The sequence below is a fragment of the Eurytemora carolleeae genome, unplaced genomic scaffold, assembly GCF_000591075.1.
Source record: "Eurytemora carolleeae unplaced genomic scaffold, Eaff_2.0 scaffold962, whole genome shotgun sequence".
Classification (NCBI taxonomy): Eukaryota; Metazoa; Arthropoda; class Copepoda; order Calanoida; family Temoridae; genus Eurytemora; species Eurytemora carolleeae.
This window is the reverse complement of record NW_019396859.1, coordinates 76,362-102,627: the sequence shown is the minus strand read 5'-3', so window position 1 is coordinate 102,627 and position 26,266 is coordinate 76,362. Positions and strand designations below refer to the sequence as shown.

Sequence of the window (26,266 nt, the reverse complement as noted above, 5' to 3'; positions counted from 1 at the left end):
TCCCACTGATCTAGCTATACCAGGAGATTTAAAAATGCATTTTTTGAACCAGATATGTGCAAACTGAACTTCGAGCTTTAATATTTTCATCATACTTAAACAGGGGTGAAAGACCCTACCTTATATCTTGTTTGCATCGAGTTAGATACAGAGTTAACCACAAAGAATGAGATTTTAATGACAAGCTAAAATTCTAAAATTTTATTTTCGATCATACATGAGTTGTTAAATGATATACTTTATAATTTGGCGAAGGATAAAATAAGTTTACAGAATGTAAAAAAGGATACTATGTAGATTTTGTAAGTCGTCTCTGAATTCTCATCCTCAGGGCAAAAGCGATACGATATCATACCCCACCATCATGGCCGTACTTTCCTTTTATTTTTATACTTTAATTGTACAATGAACACCCTATTTCCGAATATCCCATATGTAGATGAGAACTTAGAGAAATTGGAAAGAATTTAAATTAGGCATTTATTTTTATTGAGAAAATTCTATCTATTGTCTATATCTACAATTGAGATTCAAACTCGAGGCGATAATTCAATAAAAATAGATTAGATAGATAGATAGATAGGTATTGGCCAATGTCTCCGAAGGTATGGAATCTAGAAAATATGTAATTACAAGTATAGGTTCTTTTTTAGACCTAGAGAAACTTTCAGGGGTGACACAGACCTGATTTTTTCTTCTGTGACGATGATCAAGGTTATTGTTTGCCCCTAAAGAGTACAGGGGTTACTGAGTCACCCCTGAAAAATATGGTAGGGGGTGGGGGGTTTTCACTATAGTTGCCCCTGAAGAAGATGGGGGGTCCTTGAAGGGTTCCAGAACGGAAGAGGAGAGAGAACTAGGAGAGAAACCAAACCTTACTCTGGGTACCCTCTACAGTACTGGCAACCAGTACCCTCTAATCTTAAACAATTTGCCTGGATTTATGGTTTCACAGGCACAGGGTGGACAAGGATATAGATAGATATAGACATGTCAAATAAGAGAAATATAGAATTAGACATAGTGGCATAACGAAATGAAAAATATGTTTCTCAAACCAAAGAGAAAAATAGACAGATAGTCATGTCTTGGCCAATGAAAGTAAAAAAATGTGCAAAGATAGCAAGATAGCAAGATAAATGTCTATTGTCTACTTTCTATAAGTTGGTAAGAAATATGTATTTAGACAAATAGGTACGTCAAGAAAAGAAAAATAGACAGATTGACAGAAAGATAGACATACGGGTAATTGATTGCCAGATAGATACATGTTACTTATTCAAACTTAAAAGAAAGTACGTGAGATATACAGTTAACCCCTAAATAAGCCATACATAGAAAGAATTCATCAAATGTCGCATTCTGCACTTTATGATAATGGAATGTTGGAGATATTTAGTTTTCTAATTAAATGATTATATGGAGCTCTTTAAAACTGTTCCCACATTCATGGCTATTTTTTTTCTCGCAAATACTGAGATTTACCTAAAATAGTATAAAACCCAATGAAAAATTGTCAAGACAACATTCGATAAATTCTTCTGATGTATTCGTTATTAAGGGTTTCACTGTATAAAACCCATTAAAAATTGTCAAGACGACATTCGATAAATTCTTTCGATTTACGGCTTATTTAGGGTTTAACTGTATATGTATTTAAATTAATATGTTATTTAAAAATAAAAACATTGTCAGATAGACATTCTAACAAATGGCTTTTTAAAGAAACAAAGGATAGTTTTGTGGTAAATATTGAAAAGAAGGAGAGAACATGAAAACATGTTTAAAGATTAAGGAAAGGAAGGCAAGGGTAAGAATGAATGTTTAAAGAGGCAGGAAAGTAAGGATAGGACAGGAATAAATAGAAAGAAATATTTAGAGAGGAAGGGATAGAAAGATAGGATTGGAATAAATGTTTATAGAGGAAGGAAAGGAAGGATAGGATAGGAATAAATGTCTAAAGAGGAAGGAAAGTAGGGATAGGATAGAAATAAATGTCTAAAGAGGAAGGAAAGGAAGGATAGGATAGGAATAAATTTTTAAAAATGAAGAAAGGAAGAAAAGGAAGGGACTAAACATCTAAAGAGGAAGGAAAGGAATAAAAGGATAGGAATATATGTTTAAAGAGGAATGAAAGGAAGGATAGGGTAGAAAAATATGTTTATAGATGAAGAAAAGTAAAGATAAAACAAAAGAAGAAAGAAAATCTAAAAGTTTCAAAACGAAAGAATGGGATATAATAAGAGAACATAAAAGGGAAAAATAGAGAATAATTGAGCTTACAACCAACCCCCCTCTTTTCCCTTTCTAACACCTTCTAAAAAGGTTTTCCTCCTTTTAACCTACTTCTGTCTTTGCCTCCCCATATCCCTTCCCCCTCCCTACACCCCCCACCCCAGCAGTCCGTAACAACCCTGCCATCAACTCTCCAGGACTCCATGGTTTCATTTTCAAATAGTTCTCCAGGTTCTCCAGGACGCGGCCAAATCTGCATCTTCCCTTTTGTCCTGAAATGCGGATAATTAGAAACCCAGGATCAACGCTTTTACGGGTTCCAGATCTCCGGGTCCTAAGATATACTCTAGCTCCAAACCTCATTTCAGTAGAGAATAGAGAAGAATGTATATTAGCTGCTCCATGTCTGGTCTTTTGTCCTGCGGTTTCAATTTGGTCATTAAATGCATCTCAGAGACAAGACAAAGAAAGTTTGTAAAACCAGCAGCATCCAGTGGATTTTTAGATCGGTTTTTAATTTTTCACATTTCGTCTCTTCTCCAAAATTTCAGTGTCAACTAAAGCTCGTCTTTGATCGTTGATAATATTGTCTACCTTCTTAGCGTCTTAATCTTGTGAAAGATAGTTAATGTTGAATTAATATCACTTTGATCCGAAACATTATAAAATAAACAAAAAAATGTTGAATTAAGAAGATCCCTTGTTTAGTGAGACACCCTGCATTTCCCTGGCATCCCCATTCACAACGGAATATTATTAGTAACTTTTATAGAAAAACCGAAATCACGAGAATATTTTCATCGTTTGTGTTTAGAACAAAAGATCTTATGTGTACTGTTGTGCATCTGGACATGCTTTATTTCAATTGGAAGATTATTAAAAATTACGTCTTCAAATCTTGTTAATTTTATCAGTTTTTGTTATTTCCTGGGTTCAAAACCAATTTGAATAGTTTTCTTCTCTAATCTTACGCACATAAACCACACCACACTCTATCAAATAATTTGCAATTATGGTTTTTGCTAATCCTTTCGCAAACTTGAACTTTGAATCCTGATTAATCTAATTATTGAAAAACCTTCAGCTTGCATCCTACCAATAAATATCATACTTTCCTGCCCTATCATAATCTCTTAAATTACGGGGAGGGAAAGGGGGAGGTTGCCCTGGTTTTTAAGTAAGCAAGCTTTTTTATACATGGATTTCATTTCTCGCTTTGTTGATAATGTAGCATTTTTCATTTTTTATTTTTTAAATGTTCAAAGTCAAGAATTTTACGCTATTTGTGTCGATGGGGCTTTAAAAAGAGATCAAAACTATGGACAGAGTTTAACTCAACACAGCCAGGATGTTAAAAAGCTCTAGTTTCGTTCTTGCTAGGGTGGGTGTGTGTGTGTGTGTGTGTTGGGGTAAAAGACAAAGATATTGAAAATTAAATACTTTTCAATTTGAAGGTGGAAAAAGTAGAAAAAAATATCATCCACTTTATTGGTCAGATTCGTCAGATGAATAATTAAAGGGGAACAGTGTGAAAGGTCAACAGAAATTACAATTGGAGAAATTACAATTGGAGAAATTACAATTGGAGAAATTACAATTGGAGAAACTACAATTGGAGAAATTACAATTGAAGAAAGTACAATTGGAGAAATTACAATTGGAGAAATTACATTTTTGACTGTTTTAATTGTAGTATAACTATTTACAACACTGTTATTTTGGTTCGCAGTGTTATAAAGTTTATGGACAGAAATTTTCTCTTTATCGAGAAGGTCCAAGCCTTTTTGGATTAAATTTTATCTTTCTCACAAACTATGATTTTCCAATCTCTATATCTTTGTAATCCAATGCCGTAGACCTTAGATATTTCAAACTATGAATTCTGTTAGATGAAAAAATCCAAGATTTGTTACAAAGACTCAATTCCTTTTCTCTATATCTCTAAGGTTCTCGATAAAGAGGAAATTTCTGTCTAAAAATTGATAACACTGCGAACCAAAATAGCAGTGTTATAAATAGTTAATTATCTTTTCTTAGATTATTTATATTATTCTTTAAATTTAAACAGTAAACCTTTGCTCATGTGTTTTTATTTTGTAAATCAACTTTTGTTACAAATTAAAAACTAAAAAATTAACAGATCCTATTAGGGATGATTTCATGCAACGTATTTTTTAAATAATATTTTTCTTAATCTTTATTTTTATCAAAAATACATCTTTTCCTTAAACTTGACGAAATATAAAGAGTTGTTGAAGCATAAAGGTTTAATTTTAGAATTTATTCAATATTATTCAAATATATGATTATCTATTTAAATATCAAAAAGAGGAAATATATTTGATATATTATTATACATATGTTTTTTATATTTTACTTTCACTTATGTAACCCTCAGACAGCAGCAATTATGCACTGTAGTTTATTGAAATATAAAACACATGGGCTTCGCGCTCCCTTTCCTATTTTAGGGTTGAACTCGGGAAGCAGCCTTTATATATCGTTATTAAATTTTCACGGATTTTTCTGTCTAAATTGGTGCATTTTCAAAAAATATTCGACAGTTTTTCGCGAAACAAACTTCTAATTCGACCAGCCACAAACCTTCCTTGAGGTCATTTGAGTTGCCTCAAAAATATTGGGCTCAATCGGTTTAACCGCTTTTGCGTTTATTGGATACAAGCAGGAGTATATACATGGATTTATTGAATCTAAAATACCATAGTTAAACAAAAAAATAAGTAATATTAACATTTATTATCTATACTCTCTAGTTATTTATTATTTTGGACTAAAGTTGGGTTTCAAAATGATTATTCTACATATTAAATTTGATAAACTATATATAAGGAACTGAGTTTTCCTACAAACTCAAATTTTCAAACCTGATGGTGCAAGCCTTGAAAAAATCAAAATTAAATTATTTGATCTAACAGAATTCTTAGTATGAAGGTATACATTGGGTTGCAAAGAAAAAGGGATTAGAAAATTAGAGATTTGGCAAAGAAATAGTATCGATCCCTTAAATTGTGCTAAATAAAAATATTAAATATTGGAATTTTATGTGAATATAAATATTTAATATTTAAAAATAAATATTTAAAAAATTGGAAATTATTAACTTTCACTTAAATAATATTTCTTTTTTTTTGTTATAGATGGATTGGAAGTTTTTTTATCTATCTACCTATTTATATTTATCCTACTATATACATATCTATCTATCGATCTATCTGAAACCAGCTGTAGGACTACCCTATAACCACCACCTGTAGATAAACCTCGTGCTTACGCGCGTAACCCTTCCCATCTATAAGCGCGTAATACTTCATCGATCTTTAAACGCGTAATCCTTCCTATCTTTAAGCGCGTAATCCTTCCCATCTTTAAGCACGTAATCATTCCCATCTTTAAGCGTAATCCTTCCCATCTTTAAGCGCGTAAGCCTTCCCATCTTTAAGCGTGTAAGCCTTCCATCTTTAAGCGCGTTTATGTCACTGTTATTCATCTTCCATATTTCTGTATCCGTCAATACTAATTACTAAGTAAATAGGGGTCTCTTCCAGTGTATTTTTCATTCACTCCTCTTTTCATCCTGCCTCCCCCCTTTGGTGACAGTGTATTATTAAAGAATGTCCTTCAATCCTAAATTATAAAATCCGTTAAAATTTCCCATTTTCTCTAAGGTTAAGTTCTAGAAATTTGCAACCTCATGATTTGGTTCCATTTTGACATTTTTCTCTTTAATTGTAGGAATGTGTAAGGACACTTCAAGCACCAAAAGAGAGAAGCTTTTTTTGATGAAAATCTAATTAAAATTATAATTTTATCGTTTTTGCTCCAAATGAGAGTTAAAATGATGATTTTAAGCATTTTTAAAAATATTCAAGATTTAAAATGTCCGGTTTATACCATTAGGTTGCATAGATATAGGGATAGAAAATAGAGTTTGTGGCGAATGATCAGTTTAGGTAATTTCTCCATATCTGTCGTTATACTTTTTACTTATTTGTAATGTATTTGACGAAAAAAAGCAAATCCTCAAAATTCCACAATAAACATATTGATGAATATGTTATTTGTATAGATGCAATACTGTAATATTATGCTCATAATTTTTTCTTCAAAGCAAAACAGAAGCTTTAATGAAAAAGTTGTTTTTAAGAAAAGTTTAAACCCCACCTGTTTCACTAGGAAACCTGAAAACTAATTCTTATGCCCCCCCCCCCCAGCAGCTGTGTTTTGAAGTATTGTATATTTATAAAGGAATATACATTTAATACTTAATATAATAGGAAGTATTAATGGTTAATACCTTACAAAGAAATATTACACCCTGTATTATAAGTATCATATGATACAGGGTGTATCTATATAATACAGGGTGTATCCATATGATACAGGGCCTATCCATATAATACAGGGTGTATCTATATATATAGGGTGTATCTATATATATATATAGGGTGTATCCATATAATAGGTGTATCCATATAATACATGGTGTATCCATTAATACAGGCGGTATCCATTAAATACAGGCTGTATCCATTAAATACAAGCTGTATCCATAGAATACAGGGTGTATCCATATAATACAGGCCACAGGGTTATATCCATATAATACAGGGTGCATCCATAAATACAGGGTGTATCCATATAATGCAGTCTTTGATTTTATTGTCTCACTAACTCACTTATACTTGATGTAGCACTAGACCTGTACATTTTAGACCTATTAAGCACTTGTGTTTAGTCTGAGTAATTTTCAAAATATAATTTAGATATTTTTCACTAAAAACCAAGAAGAAGCAGAATTAAGTTGTTTTCGCCTAAAAACTTTAAAACTGCAGTACATCATTTTTTTTAATGAAAAAATTTAGGGGTCATATATATATATTCATTCGTAGGTTTCTAACTGTACTGCATAGTTACGGTTTTTAACTCAAATCTTTAAAGGGTCATCCCTAGAAACATTAGAATAGATTTTTTATGCAGACTTTTAAAGCCGAAAATTGTACAACCCCTTGTTCACCATGAACTCGTCATACAAAAAGCTTACTGAATACGTTTTCTTCTCAGGGTCAATTTGTAGAACTATTTTTAACTGATCAGTAACTTGTTATTCTGAATTGTGTTTATTACTGGTGGGTCCTTTATAAAAACAAAACACCCCATACATTTGTACTGCGCATAAACAATACTTGCCGCAACTCATTTTATTCAATGTACTGTATGCACGTAGCTAAATTCATATTTTCAATTTCAGATGAAACACTCCGGTATGTTGAAGACGACATGATCTGTCTAGTCTAATTTATCTAGGGGTTCATCATGCATGGCATGTAAACTTAAAGATTATACAGTACAAATAGCGCCAAAGACGACTGTTGTTGCAGCAAACTCTGTAATCCTTCATTCATTTGGCTCTAAGCAAACAAAAAAATGATATTTAATATTCATCTGTTAACTTGCAAATAGGGTGTCGAGTCCGAAATAAATAAAAAACTTTCTCTCAAAACCAAAAAATATCCGTCCTGTTTTACAATCCTCATATTCGTATTTAACAGTGTATTTAAATGCAATAAAAAATGGATATTTTGTCTCGAATGTTTTCTGAAACGCAGTGTTTGTTTATGCATTGGTCCTTGTTTGTCTTTTCTCTCAAATCCCAGAGTCCGAAACTTTAAACATGATATCGAAATCATAAATCATAAATGAGGTGAGGCAATTTTGTAGATACCAACAGCTTAATTATTTATAAACTTCATTAAAATTTTGTATTTCTTTGATAAAAGTCTACACAGATTGCTACACAGATTGCTACACAGATTACTACACAGATTGCTACACAGATTGCTACACAGATTGCCCCAAACAGAAAACTCAGGAGTTCGTTTAACGAAACTCAAACTCACTTCAGTTTTTAGTTCAGAGTTGTTTCTTAGAGTAAATCGACTAGGCCATCAGTTTCAGGATGAATAAAGTAAATATGTTACATAAGGAATCTTTCAAACCATCGGCGAATATTTTATGAATATTTTATTAATATTTTATTAATATTCAATGAATATTTTTTTTTTGTTATTTACGTGACGTAAAGCGTTAATTTGTTGTTGCATTTTTGATTTTTTTTAAATAATATAAAAATTTTCTTTCTTTACAAATTGAAATTTTTCATCCATTACCCCCAACCCCAACCCCCTTCCGACGTTTTTGAAGTGTGCATTACACTTGGTTTGCTATAGGGTGGAAGTTTAGGTTATAAGGGAAAGTTCAAATATTAACTTAAGCTTCACTGCAGTCCTGGACCATTCAATATCTTCTAAAACTTAGTAATTCAAGACACAAGAAAATTCTCTGAAAATTTGTTTTTACAGTGATGAAATCCTAAAATTAGGTACAAAACCATCATGTGGAAAAAAGTCATCAAACTAAATGGTCTTTGAAAAGAAAGTCCTTCCATTTTGACAGTTTATTTTCTAGGACTTTTTCTTGTTTTAGTGTGGGGGGGGGAGTGAAAGAGGAAAGGGTAATGGTTGGTATATATTGATGGGGGGGGGAGGTAGATGAAAGGGGAAAGGGGAGTGGTTGGTATATATTGGTGGGGGGTCGTCAAATAATTCTCAACCAAATACTTTTCCTCAACCTTACTCCGGGGGGTCAAATAGAAACATTTTTTCAATATTTTGTTTTTTAATTTTAAAATTATTTCTTTCAAGATGATGCAAATACGCAGAATTTTCAGAATTGGTCTGTTGAAGATTGGTTGGTTTGGTTGGTTTATATTCCTGGCTCTGGTTGAGAGATTGATTTAAGATTGTTTTCATTTAATAAGGCTTGGGTTGATTCAGCTACTTTGTGTTTGGTTTGGTTTTAAAGATCATGGGTTGGTTTAGACTTTTCAAAATAAGCCTTGTTTGGTTATCTAGGCTAAGGATTTTTGGTTTGGTTTAGGATTGTTTGGTTTTGTTTAGTTTGTTAAGTTTGATATGAATTGTTTAGATAATAAAAGGTATGGTTTAGTTTGCTAGCTATGGTTTAGTTTATCATACAGTGGTCACCCGAAAACAGTGGATTGATTGTCGTCTTCTTGATTTAATTTTTGAATAAAATGTTGCTAACAGTTTGTAACTCTAAAATGTTCATGTATCCTGCAGATTGAAAATATACATTGACCAAGTTAGGTTAAATTGGCGTATCTGATTTGGTTTATTGACCGGAGCTGAAAACTTTAGAATAGGATATCCTTAATCCCGATCGGTTAATTAATCTGAAGATTAATAACAAGAGGAGAACAAGCATTATTTAATCTGGAGATTAAGGTTATCCAGCATTGATCTCGATATCCACCATTCTAAAGTGTTCAGCTCGGGTTAAGTCTGGATAAACGTTAAACTGACGATGTTTTCAGAATAGTTAACTTTGCCGGGGTTAGTTTAACGTTCATGGTTTAGTTTTATTGACCGGGTGAGGTTTGGTTGTATTAACTAGCTTTAGTTTGTTAGATTTACGATGATCTGACCTGGTTTGGGTTGGTTTGTTTAAATTGACCTGGTCTGTTTTGATTTCGTTAAAATGACCTGATTTGGTTTAGTTTGTTAAATTGACCTGGTCTGGTTTTGTCAAATTGACTGGGTTTGGTTTGGTTTTGTTAAATTGACCTGGTCTGGTATGGTTTGGTTAAATTGACGTTTGGTTTGGTTTGGTTAAATTGACCTGGTTTGGTTGGTTTAAATTGAGCTGGTCTTTTTTGGTTTGGTTAAATCGACCAGGGTTGATTTGGTAAAGATGACCTGGTTTGGTTAGGCTTGTTAAATTTACCTGGTTTGGTCTTAAATTGACCTGGTTTGGTTAGGCTTGTTTAAATTTACCTGGTTTGGTTTAGTTTGGTTAAATTGACTTGGTTTGGTTTGAAACGTATACCCAAGCACGCCTATAATTTTGAGTTCCAAGGTTTACCTCTAATAAATAGAGCGATTAACGCCCGTAGATTGTTTTTTAGTTCAACCCCTCCTTGAATTAACCTAATTATCTAGGGGCACCAAAAAACGATGAAATAATACAAAAAAAAGGTCAGATTAAATTTTTCTTTCAATTTTGAGATGAGGAAGATCTTTTGGTTTTCCAGTTTTAAACTGGGCACGCCCGGATTAGTCTAATTAAATAATTAATTTAATTGGTTTCCCCTCTTGTATCTGTTATAAATATGCAGTTTTTAAGGACTTAAATCGTATTTAAATCAATATAGCTATTTCCTCTACATTAGCTCTGCAGACCAGAATATATATATTTTGTGGTATGAGTCAATATATCTCCCCTCTATATATATATTCTGTGGTATGAGTCAATATACTCCCCTCTATATATATTCTGTGGTATGAGTCAGTATATCTCCCCTCTATATATATTCTGTGGTATGAGTCAATATATCTCCCCGCTATAAATATTCTGTGTTATGAGTCAATATACTCCCCTCTATATATATTCTGTGGTATGAGTCAATATATCTTCCCTCTATATATATTCTGTGGTATAAGTCAGTATATCTCCCCTCTATATATTCTGTGGTATGAGTCAATATATCTCCCCTTTATATATATTCTGTGGTGTGGCTTGTATTATGGAATACAAGGGAAACAGTGTAAAATGGATTAAAACAATTAATCTTCTCTTCCTGGTAGGTTGGTTTTCTTTACTAGGGGCTTACTTATCAAGACCCCTGCGTTATCAATCGAAGTGTTATGAAGGACTGATAACAATGTTTAAAACTAGGAAAATATTTGTAAAGATGAACAGGCAGGATTCAGGGAAGTGTGCCAGACCACCGCCATTTTAGATTTCAAAACTAAACCAAATTCTACGAAAACCAAACCAGATTTCATTGAAACCAACCCAATTTCTACAAGAACCAAACCAAATTCTACGAAAACCAAACCAGATTTCATTGAAACCATCCAATTTCTACAAGAACCAAACCAACTTCTACGAAAACCAAACCAGATTTCATTGAAACCAACCCAATTTCTACAAGAACCAAACCAAATTCTACGAAAACCAAACCAGATTTCATTGACCAACCCAATTTCTACAAGAACCAAGCCAACTTCAACTAAAACCAAGCCAGATTTTACTAAAAACAAGCCAGATTTCATTGAAACCAAACAAAATTCCTTGAAACCAATCCAATTTCTACAGAAACCAAACCAAGTTATACTAAAACCAAACCAATTTATACTAAAACCAAACCAAATTCCACTAAAACAAAAAAAACTATTTTTACCAAAAACAAACCAAAGTTTACCAAATTATACAATAACCAAACCAAATTATAAAATAACCAAATCAAATTCTACTGAAACCAAACCAAATTCTAATGAAACCAAACCAAATTCTAATGAAAACAAACCAAATTCAACTGAAACAAAACCAAATTTCATTGAATCCAAACCAAATTCTACTGAATCCAAACCAAATTCTAATGAAACCAAACCAAATTCTACTGAAACAAACCAAATTCAACTGAAACAAAACCAAATTTCATTGAATCCAAACCAAATTCTACTGAAACCAAAACAAATTCTACTGAAAACAATCTGAAGTCCAATGGAAAAAAAACCAAATTCTTCTGAAAATGGAAAAATTTTAAACCTTAATTTTTGTCTACAGTGATCTGAGATGCTACTTGCAAAGTAAAAACTAATCAACCAATAATTTTAAAAAATTTCTCTTGTCGTTAATATCAAAGTGAAGATCTTAATATTGTGTAAAAATAAATAGAAAATATCAACCTCCCCACCCTCTCTCTTTTCTAAGATTAATAGCGAACGTAAGATAAATTTAAGCAAGATGTAATTAACAGTGAATTAATGAATGAATTAAAGAAAATAATTGAAAGATATTAATGAAACTTGGACATTTATTGTATTATAATGATTCACAAGATAAATATACATAAAATGTGATTTTTGTTTCGTAATTCTGAGAAACTATACCTTTTTAATTTCTATATGTTTGAAACCTTATGTTTTAAATCTTTGATATTTCCAAAATATCTTTACTATCCCTATTCTATGCTTTCTTTTCTACAAACTATATGTTTTAAATTCGCGGTTTTTCTACACGAGTAACTCATGGATTTTTTGACACAGAAAATAACGGAGGAAATGAAAAACGACAGTTATGTTTATTATTATTGATCAGATAAAAGGTTTCATGAAAAAAAAACATGGCGAAATTTCTTTTTTCGAACACCACCTTGTATGTTAATAATCTAGGTTTCCTCTCCTGATGATATAAATTACAAAACTCTAGGTTTGAATGTATTTTCATCTTCTTCGGATTATACTGTTACATTCCCTAAATTAGAAAATCATCTACAGCGTTACAAACTACACCGGGTTAGAAGACCAGATAGGGTTAACCCGGAGATATCTGAGCTTAACCAAACATTGAGCTCGGAGTGTAGGTTGGACATTGTAGATGTAGGAACTGTAACAATATCTCTCTAGGAGAAAATAAATGGGAAACTAAGAGTCTGAAAGAAAGAGAAGACATGAAATAGAAAGAATCGTCATTCAAGTAAAATGATTAGAATTGGAGAAATTTTAAAATAGAAAATGAGTTTAAACGTCCTTTAATACGCTTTGATAAAGAAGAAAACTCTCGGTAAGAAAACTCTAAAAATTCATGAAAATAGTAGCAAAAAAATTTTCTAATACCTATATCCTTGCAACCTAATGGTTTAAACTTTTGATATTTCATAACTTCGGATACTTGATTTGATATAATTCCTAGTTTGAAATATCAAAGGTCTACCACATCGGGTTCAGAAATATAGGAAGTTTGTGGCAAAAACTCAGTTCCTTTTCATTTCATTTTATATTTTTATTCAACTACAAAGCACGAGATAATACAAATAACAATTCACAATTTACAATGTAGTTTGGACCCGCCTAACCAGAGTTGGTTGTTTTGATTGGTTGGCATATTATAAGCGAATAAGAATTGTAAATAAATAAATGGATGTACACTGTACAGTTTACATTTTAAACAAACCAATGATGATAAATCATGAATAAGGTAAGGAGGGGGTGAAAAAGTATAAGGGAAAGGGTGGGTACTTAGCGGAAGGGTTGTAACAGAGGGTAACATACAATATTAGAATCATGTTTATGAATTACAGGGTGAAGAAGATAACAAAGACTAAGTTTATCTACATGAAAAACAGTTATTTTTTTACAGATATAGCTTGCATAACTATCTAAATAGTTTTGGAGGTTTATTTTTTTAAGAAAAGAAACATTCAAGGAAACAAAATAAAAATAAAAACATTCTGCTTTAAGGGAGTGGGTCTTGAATTCATAAAGTAAGTATAGGAAAATTGTTAGCATTAAAAATTTAACATTCTTAGTCTTACTCCCCAGTTGAATTTGATGAACACTCCCTTTAAGTTTATCCGTTAAACATCTGGAGGAGAAGAAGAGCTTTAGATGCAGTGTTTAGATCCCCCTGGACCAGGACGGATATAAGGGAGAGAAGAGAGAGAAGGATGGATTGCAGGGAGAAGGTGATCGTAGCCAGGTTGTGCCCAGTCCCGTCCTTTAGGTTCAGGTTGAAGTGTCGAGATGAACTGTTTCTTCCTTTCTCCGGGTCTTCATTGAGAGCACGGGACGTATTCTTTTTCTCCGAGAACCAAATAAGCTTGCGAGATAAGTTGCTTTTGTCTTTCTCCAATCTTTTCTGGTTGCTTTCATTGATGTTTAGAATATCTTGGGTCTGCTGAAACAAATCAGCTGATTTTAAGACGGAGATCTTTGGCGATAAATCGTTTTCATTTTTAGTTGGAATATCTCCAGCCCTACAAAATAACGGATTTAATGGGACTGTAAGAGTAATTTCAAGTAACCCTCGATGCAAAGATGGCAACTCCCGATTTACAACGGTACTCTTGAAACCTTAAAATCTTATCAAAAATGTGGAGGAAACCTTCGTTTTTTTCTGAATCGAAAAGTGTTTTTTTTCTCTGAGTTTCTTTATTGATTCTTATAAATAAGGAATACGCAAATTATTTTCGCAGAGAAACCGCATATGAAAATAAACAGTTTAAAAGAACAAAAACATTAAATCTAATTCATACCTGATCAGACAAACAGGGGCGGATACAGAATTTAAGTGAGGGGGGTGCTAGACTAATTTCGGAACAAAAAAATCCAGATTTAGGAACCAAAAGACTTGCCGAAGGCGACCATTTTTTTAAGATAGATATTTTTTCTGTTTTGCACTAGGTTTTTCTTTCGCTTAAGTGCTATTGAGAAGCTATTCTGAAATCTCAGGGGGAGGGGGGTGGAATCCGTCAGGGGGTGGAAAGGTCCTGCCACCCCCCCCCCCCGTGTTTCCGACCCTGCAGACATAACTTTCAAGGGTACCGTTGGGAATAGGAAATTGCCATCTTTGCATGGAGGGTCATTTGAAATTACGCTTACTGTCCCTTTAAAGAACGATTTATTTGTCGCCAACTCTAATATTTTAGGTCTTTATATCTTTACTATATGATATAGTAAACCTTCGATACTTTAATCTGCATAAACCGCTAGATAAAAAAAGTCAAAGTTTCGATTATCAGATAGAAAAGCTATGTGGATTAGAAGGCTAGAGTTTGAGACAAGTGATCACTGTCTTTTCGAAAAAAAAAAAATTTTCAACAAAATTATAAAAGTTTTTTTTTCGAAATACCTGTTCAACTTTTCAGAGTATACGGTAACGATGAGAAAGAAAAGACAGAATCGCATAGTTGCTCTCTGCTCCAGGTTCAGGACAGAAAACTTGCTTTCTACTTTAGGTTAAGGATAGAAAACGTGCTCAGTACGCCAGGTTCAGGATAGAAAACTTGCTCACTACTCCAGGTTCAGGATAGAAAACTTGCACACTACTCCAGGTTCAGAATAGAAAACTTGCTCTCTACTCCAGGTTCAGGATAGAAAACTTACTCTCTACTCCAGGTTCAGGATAGAAAACTTACTTACTACTCCAGGTTCAGAATAGAAAATTTTCACACTACTCCAGGTTTAGGGCAGAAAACTTGCTCTTTACTCCAGGTTCAGGATAGAAAACTTACTTACTACTCCAGGTTAGAAAACTTGCTCTTTACTTCAGGTTCAGGGTAGAAAACTTATTTACTAATCCAGGTTTAGGATAGAAAACTTGCTCTCTACTCCAGGTTCAAGATAGAAAACTTGCTCACTACTCCAGGTTCAGGATAGAAAACTTACTCACTACTCCAGGTTCAGGATAGAAAACTTGTTCCCTTCTCCAGGTTCAGGATAGAAAACTTGCTCTCTACTCCAGGTTCGGGATAGAAAACTTGTGCTATCACTAATCCAGGTTCAGGGAAGAAACCTTACTCACTACTCCAGGTTTCGTATTGAACACTTGCTCTCTACTCCAGGTTCATGATATAAAAATTGCTCTGTATTCCCGGGTCAGGATAGAAAACTTGCTCTCTTCTTAAGGTTCAGGATAGAAAACGTGCTCACTACTCCAGGTTCAGGATAGCCAAATTTTAGAGGATAGAAAACTTGCTTTCTATTCCAGGTTCAAGATAGAAAACTTGCTCTCTGAAACAATCAACCTTGTGTTTACTCTAAGTCCAAGGGTTAACTGAGGTTTAGAAAATATATTTATAGATTCTAATTGCAATGTTATTGTTCATCAATAATAAACACTGATCAGTAAACAGTGGATACTGAAGCAAGTATTTTGAAAATTTACGAGAATGATCAAATGATCAAATACGAAATGTCATGTCATGTGAAAGAGGGTCGGTTATTTCAAAAAAGTGATTCTAAAAAACATGTCGTGTATGTTTTACATATTTTCATGTTCTTGTCAAAAACTTGTCATAATATTTAAACACCATCTTATTTTTTTAATCTATAAATTTTATGTTTCCCGTCATAAAATAGGAATGCGTTGGCCTTTATACCCACCGAACTGTGGTCAAATATATACGCTCACTCACGTATTCACAGTATATGCGTAATACTAATATGCGTAACATTTCGCAGTCTGAAAAGACATGCAACTATTCATCATTCATCATTCATCATTCATCATTCATCATTCATCATTCATCATTCATCATTCATCATTCATCATTCATCATTCATCATTCATCATTCATCATTCATCATTCATCATTCATCATTCATTATTCATCATTCATCAATGGATAGAAAACCAAATTTACCTGCTCAATGGTTCACCTTGTGTTGAAATATAATATTTACACAATTACGCATTTTCCTAAGCAAACTATTTACGCAACTCTTGCGTATCCTACAGTAAACAGTCAAATAGACCGAGATGAAGAATACAGGGTTGAGGACAGTTCGATATATATAGGAAGGGAAGTAATGAATGATAAGTATATATGTATATATATATATATATACATGAATTGTTTTTAAATCTAACACTTTCAGCTCAAATTAAAACAACTCATTTTTTGCAAAGTTTTTGGTTTATTAAACCTTCTTCAGGGCATCATGAACAACAGACAAATAAGTCTAAATAGATAGATAGAAAAATATGTATGGATAAATAGATACATACATAGATAGATAGATAGATAGATAGATAGATAGATTGTAAGATAGCTTTTTTAATCCTAAATGATGCGGCGGCCCTTCTATACTGCAGCAGTATGTTTTATCAATAAACTCCCTCTATTCCTCTCACTTTTCCCTCTCCTCCCGTCCTCCCCTCGCCCTCCCTCCCTTTCTCTAGAGTTCTGTTGATTCATCATTCATCAAAGTTTACATAATAACCTCCCTAACTCTTCCCATCCAACCTTCTATGAACTTCCCTTCCTACCTTCTATATACTTCCCTTCCTACCTTCTACATACTTCCCTTCCTAATTCTAATATACTTCCCTTCCTACCTTCTCTATTCTATCCTTCCTACCTTCTATATTCTATCCTTCCTCCCTTCTATGCCCTTCCCAATTCCTACCTTGTATAAACTACCCTTGTACATTCAATATTTTTCCCCTCCTACCTTCTATACTCCTTGCTTCTACCTTCCTAGCACCTTCCTTCCTAGATTTCCCTTCCTGTTTCTTTTGCCTCCTTTTCTTCCATCTTATCCTTCTCTTGTAATATTTTCTACTCCCACTTTCTTCCTTCTCTATTCCCCGTACATATCTTCTCTACCCTTCCCTTATCCATATTTCTCCCTCCCCCTTCCTCATGTTCCCCTCCCCATCCCCTCCCTTCCCCTACCCAGCCCTCCCCTTCCCCCACCCCGTAGTGGCTTCTCCATCATACCGCTACAAGTAGAACTTTAAGGTTTCGTGATTTTTTCTACAAGTATTTTCTATTCCCGATGAATATTCGCCTTTGGTTTGTTTCAGATATCGTCGAAACTGCTGAACCGATTTCCTCCAAATTTTAAGTGTGACCTAACATGTCCCTACCCTACGGCAAATTCAGAATTATGCATTTGCCTGGTCAGGATTTTAAAATTGGCGCCTTTTAAACGTAATTTGGGAAATCCACAAAATAAAAACATAAGAATATGCCATTTTTTTAATAATGCACGATTAGAAGTTGCTAAGAAATAGATGAAATAATAAAAGTTAATATCAATGTATAATAAAAACCCCAGCATAGTTAAAAAAATAATTTTAAATCAATTTTTAGATTTTAGTTGTTTGATTGAACACTACTAGAGCTATACAAATAAAAGTACGACACTTTTTACAATAATTTTGAAATCTGTATTTTTACAGCGCTTGTCTGTGTATATAATTCCACACGAGCCATTATATACAATATATAGTAGCCCTGCATTGTTACAGTAATCATTATCATTTAAAACTAAGATTATGTACCTCAGGCTGGCCAAGTACTGGGTGTTCCAAAAAAACGACACTGAAAATTCTCAATTTTTTTTCAGTGGCTCAAAAAGAAAATATTTCATCAAATCAGATAGGATTAATTTATTTTAGAAGATTTGTTTGGAGGGTGAAGTTTTTCTAAGACACCCTGTAGTAAAGAATCAGGCACTTTATGGGAAACTATGTGTGTATAATCAGTCAAAGGACAATACAGGCTAAACTACATACATCTTTTTGCAGGACATTAAGGACATTTTCGGGAAATACAAAGTTTTTTTTCAATGTTTGGATGTTTTGATATTATTTTCTCTCCAGGAATTGTAAGGATAATTTCACGTATTCTTCAATTAAAAAAGCGCTTGCCCGATGTACAACGGTACCCTTGAAACCTTTCATCTGCATGGAGTGTCATTTTTCTAGCTTGAAAACAGTTTAATTTCTACATGGTTTTCATGCTGCAAGAAACGCCAGTCACTTTTGTGGAAAAAACCACAAATTACAATTGAAAATAATATGTTTTTAAAAATTACGATTAAGATTTTTAATTCTATGGTTTATAAATGTATGTGTTTTTAAAATAAATATATAGTACATAAAAATCAATATTCCTGATCAGAATTTAAAATTAAAACAGGTGTTGAATATTTATTATTGGTCAATTAAAGTTAGCTACATAAATTTAATTTTCATTTAACGTATTTATAAAATATACTTAGAATTTATGTTGTCGTGAAAACGTAGTTAGGTAAAGCGTATAATTTCAAGTGACCCTCCATGCAAAGATGGCAATGACGGATTTACAACGGTACCCTTAAAAGCTTTGTCTGATCTAATATGAATTGGATATCAATGTTTTTAAATTTGAAAACTGATTTTTTTCAACATTTTTGATTAGATAAAGGTTCTAAGGGTACCGCTTGGACTTGCGGATTCATGCCACCAAAACATCTCTAGTTTTAAGATTTAAAAAACCTATAATCTTCCTCATTAGTTCTCAGATGAAAGATACCGTTGACAAACCCTTCAGTTAGAAAAGTGTAGTTTTAGAAATTTTCTTTTTTTTAGTTTCCGAGTTAAGGTTTGTTGACTTTAGACCTAATACGATGTAATATGTATTCTATCTTATTTAAACTTCCCAAAGGTATCAAATTGTTTTTTTTGAATGGTCATTATTCCCCCCCCCCCCTCCACCCTCTCAAGGAGTTGTTTACTTATCACGTGACACCGCAGATAAAACTATGCGAAACAATATAATTATCATTATTTATGATGTTGTGGGGGGGAGGGGGGAAATCTACCCCTTTGTCCCCCCTGGAGCTTTATAATATTTATGTATCCCTTTTACCTCCTACAAGGGGGATATTACTCCCCCCCTCCACCTCCTTCAAGAGGGATATTACCCCCTTCCCCCCCCCCTAAGCACTGCGAATATTCACACCAAAATAGAAAATAAAACTTGCATGTGATAAATCATAAATACTTAATCAAACGATATTTTTTGTTGAGATACATGAGACATTTCATAAATTCAGGTTTGATGGACAATTCATAGATATAGAGGACGACTTTTTAATAATGATGTTTTGTTTTCTAACAAGAATATTTTTAAATTACAAGTTTACAAGTAAACTAAGAGAAGCTGTTAATTGATAATTTCTCTTTGTATACATGTTTATGTGTCTCTGCTGTTTGAAAGCTTGGTAGAAATCATAATTAAAATAATTAAAATAATTAAAATGATTAAAATCTTCATTGTATTGATTTATACGACGAATATTTGTAAAAAATCTTCTTTTTTTGTTCTAATACTGCAATGTTGTCAATTATATGTCCTATCAATGAAATGTCCTCTATGACAGTCCTCAATATAATGTCCTCTATGAAAGTCCTACACACAATGTCCTCATAGTTTTAAAATGTCCTCTATGAAATGTCCCTTTTAAAATGTCCTCTTTAAAACGTCCTCTATGGAATGTCCTCCATGAAATGTCATATATAGAATCGTGAAATGTCCTCTAAAAATATTCTCTGCGAAATGTCTTCAATATGAAATGTCTTGTATGACTGGAACATCTAAAAGTCTATAAAATGTCCTAGCTATCTACAATGTCTTCTATGATATTCTCGTTACTAAAATGGTTCATCCATAAATGTTTAATATTAACGTCTTATCAATTAAACGTCCTCTATAAGTTGTCCTTCTATAAAATGTTCTTTCTACTTGTGGTCCTAATTATTTATCTCAATTTTTGGCCGAAAATTCATAACTTTTTAGTTGATCACAAGCAAATATATCTTGCATTTTAGTTGATAGTACACAGGCAAATATATCTTGCATTTTAGCTGATTGTACACAAGCAAATATATCTTGCATTTTAGTTGTTAGTACACAAGCAAATATATCTTGCATTTTAGTTGATTGTACACAAGCAAATATATCTTGCATTTTAGTTGATAGTACACAAGCAAATATATCTTGCATTTTAGTTGTACACAAGCAAATATATCTTGCATTTTAGTTGATAGTACACAAGCAAATATATCTTGCATTTTAGTTCATAGTACACAAGCAAATATATCTTGCATTTAGTTGATAGTACACAAGCAAATATATTTTGCATTTTAGTTGTTAGTACACAAGCAAATATATCTTGCATTTAGTTGATAGTACACAAGCAAATATATTTTGCATTTTAGTTGTTAGTACACAAGCAAATATATCTTGCATTTAGTTGATAGTACACAAGCAAATATATCTTGCATTTTAGTTGATAGTACANAGTACTACTATCATCTACTGATGAGTAAAGTACTACTATCATCTACTGATGAGTAAAGTACTACTACTCTCTACTGATGAGTAAGGTACTACTATCTACTGATGAGTAAAGTACTACTATCATCTACTGATGAACTACTCTCTACTGATGAGTAAAGCTCTACGTCTACAACTGATGAGAAAATCCCAAAATCTTCTCACAATTAGGCTGAAACAGGATGTTGGGCAGCAAAACCAAACTTCCAGATAGTTAGATAGATAGTCAGATAAAAGGTGAATATATAGATAGATAGATAGTCAGATAAAAGGTGAATATATAAGATAGATAGATATTCAGATAAAAAGGTGAATATATTGATAGATAGATAGTCAGATAAAAGGTGAATATATAAGATAGATAGATAGTCAGATAAAAAGGTGAATATATAGATAGATAGATAGTTAGTTAAAAAGGTGAATATATATAGATAGATAGATAGTCAGATAAAAAGTTGAATTTATAGATAGATAGATAGTCAGATAAAAAGGTGAATATATAGATAGATAGATAGTCAGATAAAAAGGTGAATATATTGATAGATAGATAGTTAGATAAAAAGGTGAATATATAGATAGATAGATAGTCAGATAAAGCGGTGAATATATGGATAGATAGATAGTCAGATAAAAGGTGAATATATAGATAAATAAATAGTTAGTTAAAAAGGTGAATAGATAGATCAATAGATAATAGAATAATATATAACAAGATAAATACATAGAGATGAATAGATAATAGTATAATAAATAACAAGATAAATACATAGAGATGAATAGATAAAAAGTTATTAAGAAAAGCGAACAATAATTCATGAGGGAATTAGGTAGATTTGTATAAAAGATAAATAGAGATAGCATGGCAGAAAGTCCGCCTAAAAGATAGATAAATAAAAAATAATTAATATCATTTAAAATTTGGTGTTAAAGATGCTCCAACCCTCACAGAGTAAACAAATAGGCGTGAGTTCCATATTTTTTGAAAATATATTATATGAAAATAATTATATTTGTTTCATTCATGAAGATTCAAAACAATATCAATGATTTGATTTACGGATTTAGAAACTAATAAGATTAATGTAATTCATCTCGTAAATACAGACAATTTAAACAAACTTGCAGTACAATTTAACACATACAAGAAAGGATACATAATGAAAAACAAATAACACAAGAAAAAAAATCAAGACTGATACAGTTAGCATATTTGCTTAGAAAATTTTTTCTATTGATTGTATCATTGGAAAGATTTGATAGTTTTGAAGTAACTATGTAATTCTTCAAACAGTTATTTATCAAGTTAAACTGCAATGTGACAGATATTTAATTGTAAAAAAAGAAAACAGACAAATGAACATTCTGTATCTATCTTTCTATCTATCTATCTATCTATCTATCTATCTATCTATCTATCTATCTATCTATCTATCTATTTTTTATATGACAGGTTAGTTCGACAATAATTAATACGTTTTATCTATAAGTAGCCTTTCATGAGCGTAGCGTTTTTCTAGGTACACCGTTCCTCTGATTTGCGGACTTATGTCAGAGATACAATGAAGGAAATTAACATTTTCAATTTAATTTACTCACACTTACCGGTAGTTACCCCCTCCAACTTAAGCCGATAAAATACTTTAGCCAAAAATCTCGCAACCTCGACATGGTCTTACTCCTGTACTTTAAGACTACCAGACACAAATATGTTATACCAATGGTTCTTATTTTATTTTGCTTATGATACAATTTGCGCGTCGATTTGCATTCCATCCTTTCAAAAGTACCCAGTTCACACACATCTGCAACACTTGAACTCTATATCCGTAATCGAGTGGGAACTTTTAATTTAAAGAGATTAAGTAACTAACCTGTAAAAAAATAGCTGACGCGTAATTTCATGATCTTTCATTGATCAAGAGCAATTTTTTTAGGCTTCTTTAACATCGTGGATTTTGAAAAGATTTGCCCATTTCTGGGTTTTGTGAAACTTAAAACACCGATTGAAAGTTGAAGATTTATTAGGATTTGAATCAGAAGCTAAGACTTTGAACCGGTGGTAGGTAATTCAGCGACCTCTCCAACTCTTTAAATTTGGTTCCTGTAAAACTGTTTTATAACATATATTTAGGTTGCAGCCAATAAATTTGGTTTGACTGGAAGAAACAACCTCGAGAAAGCTTAGAAGGCTAGTGAGACTGTTGATACTCTTGTAGATCTTTAGAATGCTGGATATGGAGTCGTTATCAACAAAGATCCAGAGAAGAAGGACCAAGTTTACAGAAATTCAAAGCAAAGGCTAGGACAATTCTTACCCATCTGGAATCTCGTTTGAAGTCACTTTGTGGACAATATTTTGCTGGAAATCAACTGACTTGGTCAGATCTACAGCTGTTCAATATTCTGGAGGCCATTAAGGTTCTCCAGCCAGCACCTGCAGAAGACTATTCCCTACTCAAGGATCTGTCAACTAGGGTTGGAGATCTTCCAAACATAAAGATATGGATGTAGACAAGACCTGGAGAGAATAGAGACACTAAACCACAGCTTATTGATTTATAAAAGATCCTAAAATAAGTTCTTTGTTCATCTCTTTAAATTGTTTAAATATTCTTTTTTATCCATAGCAAAATGAAATTTGATAGAATTGATTTACTAAATAAATATTAATTAACCTTTACATATTTCATATACGTGACATTTAAAGGGTGTTGAGAAAAACCAACACTTCACGTTTTTTTCATAGGCTTAAGTCTCTTGGATGTCAGGGTTAGATGGTTAAAAAACTATCGGATTTGGTCAACCCTGCTTTGCATAAATGTTGTTTATCTCTTGGGAGTGGAACAGATTATGCCTGGAACTGTGAATGGCATTTTACTTAAAAGTCTAGTGTGTGTGTGTAAAGTATAGCATTGTCCTTCAAACATTATAATTTATCACATGTAAAGCAAAACTTTATCTTTTTCTAAAGATAAGGTGAAAATATTACTCATTGTTCACTTTATTGAAGAAGAGCGAAGATATTAATAAAATGGCTGATATCAAACTAACCTACTTCAACGCTCAGGGAATGGCAGAGATTTCTAGGCTAATATTAGCTTGCGCCAATCAAAAGTAAGACAGCTAAAATGGTTTATTTTAAAATTGTTCATGAATGATAATGATCGATAATTTTCCTGCTTAAAATTGCATGAATCTTACTGGAAATGAAAAAAATTATAATTTTGTCTTTTTATTTTAGATGTTTTTACCTGAAATAACCATTAACAGATCGTTAATGACTAGCACTGTTATTAACAATAGCTAAAATCTTCCGTTAACGTTGTTCAAAAGATTGAGATCATTAACGAACAGTAACTTTATAAAACGACATTCAGTTCTTAGCTAAGAAAGAACGTATATCTGAAAAAGAAAGAACATATTGTAAAGGTTATGAAATCCCCAAAAGAGGATTATGAAATCCGCAAAAGAGTAGAGTCGGATTCTGGAACTTCCTCTCCTTTTATACACTCGTTATTTTTTATGTATTTAGAGCTAGAAGCAATTTAGAAGTAAATTTTTTGCTTTGTATTATTGTATTTACAACTGAAAGAAATTTAGAAGTACATTTATTGCTTCTAGTTGTAAATAAATAATACATAAAGAGTGTATAAAAGAAGAGGAAGTTGAGCAGGTCTTCTCTGGTTCCAGGGTCCGACTCTACTCTTTTGCGGATTTCATAATCCTCTTTAGGGGAATTCATATCCTCTACAATATATCTAAAAAAGTTATTGTTTTGAAGGATTTTAGATAACCGTTATTGATCGCTCATGGGAAACATTTAAGCTGACTCATAGCTACGCTGGTGAAGATGTCTGTTAAACAAATTCTTGACTTTTGATGTTCAACGTTGGTTGGTCTGATCAAGGGCTTGGCATAGTTTAGTTAACGAAACGGAGGTTTTTGAAAATTAACGGAATAGTCCATTAAGGAATGGCAAAATTATTAATTTTAAAATCGTTAACGAAACGAATTAACCATTTAAAAAAAACAATGGTTGAAAACGAAAATGAAACTAATGGGTTATTTAAAAAATCAATTTTTGTCATTTTCCACGGCTAAAACTGCATAAAACAAGTTAAAAAAGAAAAATTGGAATGTATTTTGATGTTTTTAAATGTCGTCTTCAGCCCCCCTGATGACCGCTTTTGCCTTAAATCCATTTTGATAAACAATTTTTTATGCAATATCTGAACAGCTAATGACATTAATTGAAAAAAAATCTGTTAACAGCGGAATATCTTCCACACCGTTAATAAAAATAAGTTTGTTAACTAATGGTAACTTTAAAAAAAACGGAAAATACCTTTAACCAAATGAACGTTTTGTTCTCACCTGTAAAACTAGCAGCTACCTGAAATTGTTCTTTTTTAACGGTTGGAACTAACTGTCAACGTCAATGTTGAAACATTCCCAGCTCTAGTCTGAACGTGCCCAATCTTAAATGAAGTTCAAAATTAGAACAATTATATCATTTGTTTTAACTTTTCCATTTTTAAATACCTAATGTTTTCCCAGGTTCACAGATGAGAGAATGGAGCGCGAGGATTGGCCAGCTGTAAAACCTACAGTTCCATACGGACAGATTCCTATTCTTCTCTACAATGGGGTCGTAATATCACAGAGTATTACGATTGCAAGGTAAACATTTTTAAAAACATTTTTGTTTTACATTTTTTCCATGATTTTAACATCTTAATTCAGGTTCCTAGCTAATGAGTTTGGTTTGGCTGGGAAAAACAATCTTGAGAAAGCTGAAGCTGATGAGATTGTTGATGCTCTTATGGATATTCAGAATGCTAGATACGGAGTCTTTTTTAACAAGGACCCTGAGCAGAAGGATCAACTTCTTGAGGAATTCAAAGTAAAGGCTAATACAATTCTTACCCATCTGGAATCTCGTCTAAAGTCACGTGGTGGACAATATTTTGCTGGAAATCAGCTGACTTGGGCAGATCTACAGCTGTTCAATATTCTAGATGCCCTGAAGGTTCTTATACCAGCACCAGTAGAAGATCTGCCCCTGCTTAAAGACCTGGAGGATAGGGTTGCAGATATTCCTAATGTAAAGAAATGGATAGAAACTAGACCCAAGCAACAATAGGACACACCAGTCTAAAGTTGTATGATCTGTGCCGGTACAACACGTACTGTATATATATACGGTCGTACTGTCCAGTCAGGGAATTGTTTTGATATTTTATTTATCAGAAACACCGAATAAAATCTAGTTCAAAAATATATATATATATATATATATATATAAATATATATAGT

General features: G+C 32.5%; 2 protein-coding genes across 2 annotated transcripts; one reads left to right on the top strand and one right to left on the bottom strand.

Annotated features, from left to right (window-relative positions):
- Positions 1-13,515: 13,515 nt before the first annotated feature.
- On the bottom strand, positions 13,516-15,876 carry LOC111709465 (uncharacterized). Its single transcript, XM_023483126.1, has 2 exons — positions 14,971-15,876; positions 13,516-14,095 (listed from the first exon to the last, which is right to left on the bottom strand). The coding sequence occupies exons 1-2, from the start codon at positions 15,024-15,026 to the stop codon at positions 13,690-13,692; spliced, it is 462 nt and encodes a 153-aa protein (XP_023338894.1). The 5' UTR covers positions 15,027-15,876; the 3' UTR covers positions 13,516-13,689.
- An 8,065-nt stretch (positions 15,877-23,941) lies between these two features.
- LOC111709464 (glutathione S-transferase 1) lies at positions 23,942-26,214 on the top strand. The gene is made up of 3 exons (XM_023483125.1): positions 23,942-24,064; positions 25,508-25,630; positions 25,694-26,214. Exons 1-3 carry the CDS (start codon positions 23,982-23,984, stop codon positions 26,091-26,093), a joined length of 606 nt encoding a protein of 201 aa, XP_023338893.1. The 5' UTR covers positions 23,942-23,981; the 3' UTR covers positions 26,094-26,214.
- Positions 26,215-26,266: the final 52 nt, after the last annotated feature.

Excerpts from the sequence above, each read along its gene's own strand:
- LOC111709465 (XM_023483126.1), bottom strand. The coding sequence starts at position 15,026 with ATGCGATTCTGTCTTTTCTTTCTCATCGTTACCGTATACTCTGAAAAG. Across the intron at positions 14,096-14,970 it reads TACTCTGAAAAGTTGAACAG|GGCTGGAGATATTCCAACTA; the intron begins GTATTTCGAAAA and ends GTTATTTTGTAG.
- LOC111709464 (XM_023483125.1), top strand. The coding sequence starts at position 23,982 with ATGGCTGATATCAAACTAACCTACTTCAACGCTCAGGGAATGGCAGAG. Across the intron at positions 24,065-25,507 it reads TTAGCTTGCGCCAATCAAAA|GTTCACAGATGAGAGAATGG; the intron begins GTAAGACAGCTA and ends ATGTTTTCCCAG. Across the intron at positions 25,631-25,693 it reads CAGAGTATTACGATTGCAAG|GTTCCTAGCTAATGAGTTTG; the intron begins GTAAACATTTTT and ends ATCTTAATTCAG.